The following is a 10129-nucleotide window of genomic DNA, read 5'->3' as shown; positions in this document are numbered from 1 at the left end:
AATTTGGGAAAGAAGGCACCACTCGGCAAATTTTTCATCATCAGCACTCAGCGTACCTGCCAGGTTGCGAACAGCTGCTACCAGGTAGGACTCTAAAGCTGCTTTTTCAGCCTTAGCTGTGCCTTCAAACTGAGACTGCAGGAGCATCCACAGGAAATCTTCGGCACATGCCATGCCCTCAGCTCTGTCTTGACAGGATGGTAGAGTGGCAATGAGTGACGGCACTCGGAAGGCAAACTCAAATAACTTTGCAAAGCGACAGCAGCCAGCAAGGACAGCATGCCGTGGGTAGTTGGACCAGTTATGCGTTGACAGTGCAGCCAGACAGCACGTATCACGCCACACGCCGGAAGAGAGCAGGCGCTCCACAAGTGGCAGCGAGCCCCAGAGAACCGCTAGCTCCACACAGCCACACAGCGATGCAAGGCGCTGAGCAGACACTGCAGCCACAGTGCGGCGAGACTCTCGGACTTGACCTGACAGCTCCTCGGCAACTGCAAGATTCAAAGAGTCTGTATACAGCCGTAACACTTCCCGGCGGCATGGACCAGGCATGTCTGACAGTGGTAGTAACGCAAATCGATCAATGGCCAAGGAGAGACAGTCCATCGGCACAGCAGATGTCGGAGATAAAATATTCCGGTTCATATTAGTAATGACGTCTAAGGACAGGCCAGGGTAGGATTCAATCATACGCAACAGCAAACACAGGTAGAGGTGTCCATGCTGTGAGAGATGATCGTATTTCTCGTGCTTTGAAAGTGACCATAATTCCTTAACCAGCATACCAGCACTGTCCAAGCCACTCTCGGAGAACCACAAGCTACCCGGGAGAGTAAATAGTGTGTCGGCGCGCAATTTGCTGCCACAGTGCAACAGGTAAGCAGCCACTGCATCCTCTGCACTGCACGCGTCTGATACTGACTCCTGCATGGCAGTGCCGGCATCACCACAATCTACACTTGTGTCCTCTATGCTTTCGAAGATGAAATCATCGTCGTCTTCCTCGGCCGCTATGCAATGCTCCAGTGAACCAGGCTCCATTCGAATCTCACCGTCGCCAGTGGCAACGGTATGGCTTTCCCCAGGAACAGGTTCATCGTCCACAGACCAATGACTGGACGAGTTCAACGCATTGACTACAGCCTGTTGGTGATCCTTTCCTCCACCTTTCAGAAAGGCAACACCGAGCAGGCATACCTTCACCAGAAGTTGGTGGCAAATATTGGAGAAATGACTGCATCCCTTTTCCAATCTACCAGCTTCACTGGCAACCTCAGATGCGATGGAAATGGCGTTGTCCAGCAATTTACTGGGCAGAGCTGGCAAATCGGACCAGGACTTGGCTCTCTCCAGGTGCTCAGCCAGTTTCTCAATGTCTTCTAATTCATACTGGGGCATATCATAGGACAAGCATTGAAGAGCTGTGGTGACACCATCCTTGGCCACCTCGTCTGACGTGCCAAGGGCTCCTAGCTTTTTCAGAAATGCTGAGTACGCCTCATCTTTCTGCTCAGCCATATCGTACTTTGCACAGAAACAATATCAACAAAATGCAGCAAAGTAAGTAGCTGCTGGTAGGAAATGCAACCAACTAACTTTCCTAGATCCTGCACTACATTGTAGATCCTGTTCCTCAACTCATTGCTTTATTCAAAAAAATTGATGGAGATGGCTTTCGAGCAGGAGTCAAAATACCCTGCTTTCGAGAGATTCAAGCTTGGCGTACTGTCGCGTTGCCTATGGCAACACCTTCTTTCACGTCTTTTTGCGATCTCTGCTTGTTCAATCCACAATTTTTTGAAGTTAGTTTTTGGTGCAGAACGTGTCTCATTCTTATTCCAACGCCTCTACTAAGTTGTGAGCTCTAGCACTGTCCACTGCTTAGTGGCTATCACTGGGAGAAAAGGCGGCCATGGCCTTCTGCCATGGCAGGATGTCCGTCCTTGGAAGGTCAGTCGATGTCTGTGTTTTTGGTGCATCACGTGCCAACTCCTTGCTTGCATTTACTAGCATTTTGAGCTTGAATGATTTGGAATCGTACTGTGAACGCTCCTTACAAAGCATCCTTCCTTTCCCCCATGTGTGCTGGGATTGTTTTTTTACTATAAAATGGATACTAGTACATGTAGAACATTGAAAATGGAACATCCAACACAGGCGCGTGCCCCGTATGGGTTCCTCGGCCGGAACCCCCCTTTTTTCGCTCAAAATGCAGGATTTTGCTTCATTTTTTGAAAATTTTCCTGGGGAGGCCCCGGACCCCCCCCCCCCCCCCCTTGAAGGGCACCAGCGCACGCACCTGCAACAAGAAAGTAATCCATGCACTTTGAAACGTAAAAATACCGTCTCAACTATTACGTATAATTATGCTGTATTACCCCACATAATAAAAGACTGATCACATGCACATGGCACTATAACTCGTATCTACAAAATACACCCAACGCGTTTGTACTAGGGCTCAAACGGTCACGGTTTTACCCCTAACGGTTAACTGCTAAGCTAACGGTCGGTTTAACGGTTATAACCTATAAGCCACGGCAATCCTGCGGACTCTTTTTTAACCGTATATTTGACTATACACATTCAAATAATGTACCCTATTCAGTACAACACGGTACAACGCACACATGTACATTCTCTTGCATGCTTATTCATACATACTCTCACACCAAGAAACCAGATATGACCGAGTTGACAGCCCAGAAATTGCGTACGCGTGCGACAGCCTGCGAAAGTGCATACTTTGCAACGACCTGATACTTGAAAAATTGACTGAAAAGTTACTACGTAACCGTTTTCTTTATCGGTTAACCGTTAATTCTTCGTAACCGGTCTGCAACCGGTTAATCGGACTAACCATTTGAGCCCTAGTTTGTACCCACGACTCGCAAATTCCCCAGCCGGTACCTTCGAATTGAGGGTACAAACTCTCCTATATAACTACAAGCTCATCCAAGATTGGGGAAAGGCGAAGGCAAGAAGAAAATGTGCCGGGAGAAAACTTTAAAGCAAGAACTACTGTATAACACATTATTTTCGGTGTAACTTAAATTTCGGTAGAGAAACCGGGCACCTTAGTTAGATTACACCTAAATGGCACTTGAGTATGCACTTTAGTTGCAGGGAACGCTGGTCACCTAATTCTAAATTACACCTGAAACCTGGCAGGTCCCCGATACCGAAATTTTACTACACCTAAAATTACATGTCATGCAGTATAACCTCCAAATGCAGGCTTGGCTTACATTCGGTAAAGTATGGTACTACACGACTTATCTCCAGGGCCATGACAACCTGCACACAGCAACAGTTGCTGTACTGCCCTAGTAGTCAATCCTGTATATCCCAGTAGTACCGTATTTTCTGGAGTATAAGCCACACCCCCACCCCCTTTTTTTGCCCCGAAATACAGACATCTATCCTATTTATCTCCGCTAATTTGATTGCCGGGATATGAGCCGTACCCCCTCCCCCCTTTTATTGCGTGATTTTTGAGTGTTCAAAGTGCAGCTTACTGTAGTGCCGCGTATAAACGCATGACCAGTATAGAAGCATGACTCGAATAGAAGCCGATTTTTGAAGAGCGCCGTGACACAGAAGCACGATTTGAATAGAAGCATACGTGCAAGTACATGTATGTGCACACTACATGCATGACAATGTGCACTGTACAGTGTAGACTGAAGATTGTGACGTAGAAGCATGTGTTGAATAGAAGCATGGTTTGAACCCCAGCTTACGAAGTATGCGGCCGTAAGCACCTGCTTTTATACGCGACATTACGGTATACTCCGGAAAATACGGTACATTACATGGAAACTTGACATCACTGCACGGTCATGTACAGTGTAGAGTAGTGTGTATTTTTATCACATGGCACAGGCATCAATGCATGCTTGCTGAATTGCTGTACTTTTAGAAGTTGCCAGTACGCCAAGTGCTATCCACTGCACGCTCTGTGCTTGCCATGTGCTTGCCCTCGATAGCTGCATACCTCCAGACTTGCGTGGGAGAGACGTATTTACCTTTGTTTGTATAGGGATACGTGTACATGCATGATAAGTGATAACATGTGACTGTCTGTACATGAGTGTCTGAGTATGCTTGCATGCTAGTCAAGATCTGGAGCAGAATAGAGCCTCAGGCTGAGAAAAAGGTGCTATTGGCCTCACGCGCACAACTGAGAAAAGGGCACTTGAAAGCAGGGTACAGACCTTCGCTCTGTAAGGTTGCCTTCACAGCTGTGGCCGTAACTAATACTTCGAGATTTTTCAACACAGTTTTCTGCATATGAATCAGTGAGAATTTGAGTTTTAGGTACGCTATCTAACTCAATTTGACCGAAAATGCCAATCTCTTAATTTGCTGGCAAAAAGTCCTATATAATATAGGATTTGAAAATGCGTGACCTTTATGCCGTTGTTATTGGTCATCATGAGTCATTCATGACCCATAATAGGAGCATAATGGTTTTATTCCCGTAGCTATGCAGAAGACGTTACTTCAGTAACGTCTGGCGCTAGCCAGGGTCCACACAGCTTTAATTTGGTGTTTGTTTGTTTGTTTGTGTCACGGCTGGAGCTATCCCGTATCTGTCCCGTATCTGTCCCGTATCTGTCCCGTATCTGTGACTACAAAGGCTCTACAGGATTGTACATAACAGCTGTCCACAATATTTGCGGGCTCCTGTATCTGTCCCGTACCGTACCAATATTCGTCGTATTATGTATACGACTCCCTGATGTAGAGGGAGATTTGGAAAGAAATAGGGAGACGAGGAGGAAATTAAATTAGAATAGACGCCGAATAGGTGATAGGATGCGTCAGCATAAACATGCTTTGGACGAGAGATCCCGTCGTCTCCAAAATAAGCGTGAACGAGCGATTCAGCGCCGGTCACAGAAAACGTCGGGAGAGAGATCCCGTCGACTCCAGAACGCCCGTGATCGGCAGAGTCCGCCGGTCCCAGGCAACGTCAGGACAGACATCCCGTTGAGTCAAGAACGCCCGTGATCAGCAGAGTCTAAGCCTGTCCCAGGAAACGTCAGGACAGACATCCCGTCGAGTCCAGAACGCCCGTGATCGGCAGAGTCAGCGCCGGTCCCAGTAAACGTCAGGACAGACATCCCGTCGACGCGCAGAAAAACTAAATCTGCAGCCTCTTTTGCCGTCGGACAGGATACGTATTTTAGGAGACTGTAAAGTTATGTAATGTCCAAATTTCGACGTGAGCAGCAGGTCACTCGCGTTGATTTTTCGACTTGCGAGCCAAATAACGCGAGCTGAACTTTCGCGTCGCAGACATCCCGTCGACGCGCAGAAAAACTAAATCTGCAGCCTCTTTTGCCGTCGGACAGGATACGTATTTTAGGAGACTGTAAAATTATGTAATGTGCTCCACAGGCAACCATGCATTCGGCGGCGTCATTGGCTGAACAGGTCAATGTACATGTATTACTACAAAAAGGCCAGAAAATCCGATTACTGTATTAAAAATAACCTAAGAAAGGGTTTGCTCCCCACACCGGAGCTCGCGCTATTCCGCCGACTTTACTTGACACTTGACTGACTCACGACTGCCATCCAGAGCACACGAGAAGTCCATCGAACCTTCGACTCGGCAAACCTGCAAGAAAGCACCACTCCCTGCTCAATACACAGTGTTTCGGGGAATTCACCCCTCATCAGTTGAGCTTGAGTATCCCTGGTGATGTTTGTACCTGGAGAGCACTATATAAGTGGTGCTCTTCAGGCACAATCTTCCTCAGCCTACTCAAGCTCAACTGATGAGGGGTGAATTCCCCGAAACACTGTGTATTGAGCAGGGAGTGGTGCTTTCTTGCAGGTTTGCCGAGTCGAAGGTTCGATGGACTTCTCGTGTGCTCTGGATGGCAGTCGTGAGTCAGTCAAGTGTCAAGTAAAGTCGGCGGAATAGCGCGAGCTGCGGTGTGGGGAGCAAACCCTTTCTTACAAATCATCGCCGAAGTCGCAACCACTACTTCGTAAAAATAACCTACGTGGAGATAATAATTTTAATATAGCTACGAATAGGATGAAGGCCGCAGACATCACATGTCATACTGTATTAAAATCAACTAATTTTCGCTAGCGATTTAATTTCGCTGATTTCGCCGCTTGGTACCAACCTACCAAAGTAAATCGCAGGCCAAAGTTTGTCATATAGGCAAATGATGCATGATTGAGCAATGGATGCATGTGAGAGCAAAAATACCGATCGATTTCCAATTTGACGTGAAATTGCGCGTCACGTCGGAAATAACGTGCATCTTAACCACTCTAATAGAGAAGTTTCTATTTCTCATCGGCCAAAATTTGTTGATTTACAGTATAAGGAGATAAAAAGAAAAGAAGAAGCAAACGAAATGTAGATGATTATTAGAGAAATAACAATCCGCAGTAAATTCTGCAAATACTTTTGCCTAACTCATAATATTCAAACCGATTGAAACGTTTTTGCAATACAGTTATGTGGTCAATCAACGGAAAAAGACATTTCCATCAGTTCTTATAACATGTACGATGAGCTAGGCAAAAAAGCATAAAAGCATAGCGTAGGGCCCTGAGCTTCCAAGCTCTCTCGTTAGAAGCTGTAAATATGTTTGAGGCATGAATGTTTACTTTTTAGATTCATAGGACATCATGAATTCCTATTTTGAGCAAGAATTGGAATTTTCAGCAGCATTGTTCAGCTGGTGTCATGGGAAGGACTGAAGCAGTGAATGTGCAAAAGAACATTACAGGTGTGGCACGGGGTGGTTTCATGACGACATATCACACATGCCGTCGTGAAACTACCAATTTTAAGGATAAAACAAGGTCCAGTAAAATCTCAAATCCTATATATAGGATTCGAAAAATAGGGCACAGGCCTTCCGAATATTGCGCAAGGAGATGAGCCTTAGATGTTAGTATTTGAAAAAAATATCTTATTCAACTCTTCATATCGACTAAGACCTAACACGGAATAATTGGTCACGTACGTTTCCCTATGCTCATGCCACACCCATTTTGAGTTGAAAAATATGACCAAAATCCTATATATAGGAGATAGCACCCTTTTCTCAGCCTGAGGCTCAATGATGATTGTTGTTCAGAGTCAGTCATGAAATAACCAGTGCTCACGGTGATTGCACCCCCCACCCCTGTATTCCTGAGTGCCAAGTAGTGCGCCATGCCAATGCATGTCTATTCGGTGTACAGGTGGAATCCTGATAATTCAAACATGGCTTAATTCCAACACACGCAGTTTCTTCCTGGACCGATTTTTATCAAGAAAACATGTGGGATTTGTGCTGGTAATTCGAAGTTGGCAAAGCGTAATTCGAAGTTCGCTGTACAAGTCAGTTCAGCGTGCATGAGCGCGTTGTACTGTCCAGCTCCTTGTCCTCGAAATCTATGTCTAGTAGAACTCTATGTGACAACGAGAGTATTTCTACATAATGTGCGGCGGATACGTGTTTGGATAATTAGAATGTCAGGACAATTAGAGCATTTTGGGGTTCGAATTATGAGGATTCAACCTGTACTAGTATGATCCCATCCCCAGCCCATTGCTAGTACCAGATTGGTTGTGTGTAGGTGGTATCATTTGTAGTGTTGTTGTCATGCATTGAACTGTGTGTCTTGCGTTTCCTCAACTGCATACAGCTGTTTGATGAACCGTAGCTGGACAGCAACAGCGGTAAGTGCAGGACTGTAGTCCACAGCACTAGTTGAATAAAATACCGTTTTGGCAATACCTGTTGTTACATGACTGCTCGTACTCCATGTACGAAGCGAATGCAGATTTGATTTTGTACAACCATGCACAAACTGACCCAGCTCCCACCTCTCGACTATTCAGCCGGATCCAACCCTCTGACATCCTGCCGTTGTTTTTTGTTTTTTCTCCCTGTTGCAGTGTGTCAGACAGCTGTCATGTACTACTACTCGCTGTTGCGCAAAGGTATGTGCTGCATTGTAGCATATCGTGCAATGAAATTGAAATTTGTTCACTAGACTACCTCTTACGGCAAGTGTATTTTGGGTGGAGAGCGATTTACTGTTGTTTCCTGAACCTTCCTCGGTACTGGGCAATTTCAGGAATGTACGTGCTATAGATGCTCCAGTATATTGCACATGTACAGTAGAACCTCTTTTCTCCAGGCGCGTTGGCACCGAAGGGCGGCCACATCTCTGAATTGTCAGTAGCTCGGCAATGCAGTAGAGTAGAACATTGACTACCCGGACGATCGATTGTCTGGAATGGCTGGGACCCCTCCCTTCCTCAGATGATAAAACCGATTGGCCTCATCCATGGGTAAAACACAGTAAGAGCTGCGGGTTCTGATTTTTATGTGGTGAAATAGGTGAAAGGTGAAAGCCACGAAAAGGAAGAAGTTTTCAAGATTTGACTGCATGTACCTGCCTGCAGGGTGCCCTGTTGAGGGTGGCGGCCGGGCTGTCACAATAAGAGAGGTTCTACTGTGTGACTGAATGGCCACTAATCCTTAAGTTTGTGCAGGCCACCGAAAAAAAGTCGGAAATCCTCATGAAAAACTTTCAGTTGTTGTCTACGATAATTTTGCATCGTAAGTTTGTGGGTATACTGTATACATAAGTAAGTTGTCACTACATGATACATGTACCTTGATACATGTACCTTGATACATGTATTCTTCCCATTTTCTCTTCTGTTTCTGCTTTCTTTAGGCGGCACCAGCAGCCAGTAAACCCGGTAAATACCCACATAGGTCTAATGAGTGTATGGGTGTGAACTGGGTGGTGGTATATGCTGGTATATTTGATATAATGGGGGGGGGGGGGCATGATGAATACTTTCCCTGTTTCCCATGTAAACACTCACCTTGTGGCGAGATTCAACAACTGGTCACCGTCGAAGTTATGGACACATGGTAGATCAGATCCTACTCTCGCAACAGGTTTGATCATTAGGTACAGTGCTGGCCAGAGAATCCAACCTCATGAATATAGTAGCGCTACGTTTGAGTGTACAGACCAGTATGTGTAGTGCTAGGGCTGCGTAGCACTCGGCCCTATTTTATTCATGAGGTTGGATTTCTTGGGCCAGCACTGTAGTTTGCAGCTCATGTCATGGGTGAATTTTACAAGCAAACACGCCCATGTGTCTTGAATTATTGATGCTGCAAGTTTATTGTCTTGAAGTACATGCAATATTCTTTCCATCTCCCCTTGCATTTTCACTATAAAGTTAGTCATGTGTGTTTATGTGTATTCTTTTTGCGTGTGATTTCTTGTAGAAGCCAACGGGGAGGCACCGGGCACGGAACACAAATCGATAGGTGCTTGCAAAGGAACGCAGTATCTGAAGGACCAGCCAGACGTACCAATGTACGAAGATTCTTACTATCCCGACTGGCTGTTCAAGTTGACCTTGCAGCGCAAGACTCTGCTCGACTTGGATCCCGAAAGCCAGGAATTCGCCTACGCTATCCGCCGTCTCAAGATGTGCGCTAACAACTATCGCCACAAGTACAAGCTGGATATGTTCAAAAGGAAGCATTCTGTACATTAGGTCATTTGTCATTGCCATCTAAACACAATTCCATTTGAAATCTGCCGTGAGTGACCCTGTCTTTGAGATTTACTAGTATGTGCGTGATCTGTGTGCTTGATGGACCTCTTACTAGTCTTAGGCAATGCTCATGGTAGCAACATTGTAGTATCAGGAAAGAAACATTGGCAAATTTTCAAGCGCACACTTCACTGAGGAGAACATACTTGATCACCGTGTAGTGTAACGGGATGTATAGTCGTACTGAATTACGACTGGATGTCGCCCACGTCAGACAGGTGTTGCTACCTGGCAACTGCAAGCCAGCCGTAAACATACTGGCTGCGTTCGATTATGCACTTGAATCGATTCATGAATCCATTCGCATGCATTCAAGTCGTTCGATTTTCGTGTTTAAATGAGCCCTGGAATCGATTCGGAATCCATTCACTCTATTCACATGGGGTGATGTGAATAGCGCGAATCGATTCGTGTGCATAATCGAATGCACTCACTGCACAGTAACTGGGAGAGCACTAGCTAGCATCAAGAGTACATGAAAACCAGAGTGTGCAGCTCGGATGGGTG

General features: G+C 45.8%; 1 protein-coding gene across 1 annotated transcript; it reads left to right on the top strand.

Annotated features, from left to right (window-relative positions):
• Positions 1-1801: 1801 nt before the first annotated feature.
• Positions 1802-9628, top strand: LOC135805044 (uncharacterized). Its single transcript, XM_065319031.1, has 5 exons — positions 1802-1953; positions 7675-7708; positions 7928-7972; positions 8719-8743; positions 9288-9628. The coding sequence occupies exons 1-5, from the start codon at positions 1916-1918 to the stop codon at positions 9560-9562; spliced, it is 417 nt and encodes a 138-aa protein (XP_065175103.1). The 5' UTR covers positions 1802-1915; the 3' UTR covers positions 9563-9628.
• Positions 9629-10129: the final 501 nt, after the last annotated feature.

The sequence above is a fragment of the Sycon ciliatum genome, chromosome 1 (assembly GCF_964019385.1).
Source record: "Sycon ciliatum chromosome 1, ocSycCili1.1, whole genome shotgun sequence".
NCBI classification, from domain to species: domain Eukaryota; kingdom Metazoa; phylum Porifera; class Calcarea; order Leucosolenida; family Sycettidae; genus Sycon; species Sycon ciliatum.
Note: the sequence above shows the minus strand (reverse complement) of the source record. Positions and strands in the feature narration are given on the sequence as shown.

What these genes read in the sequence shown, in the direction of transcription:
- LOC135805044 (XM_065319031.1), top strand. Translation starts at nt 1,916, where the DNA reads ATGGCCTTCTGCCATGGCAGGATGTCCGTCCTTGGAAG. An exon ending in AGGATGTCCGTCCTTGGAAG is followed by an intron (nt 1,954 to 7,674) that starts GTCAGTCGATGT and finishes AACTGCATACAG; the next exon opens with CTGTTTGATGAACCGTAGCT. An exon ending in ACCAGCAGCCAGTAAACCCG is followed by an intron (nt 8,744 to 9,287) that starts GTAAATACCCAC and finishes GATTTCTTGTAG; the next exon opens with AAGCCAACGGGGAGGCACCG.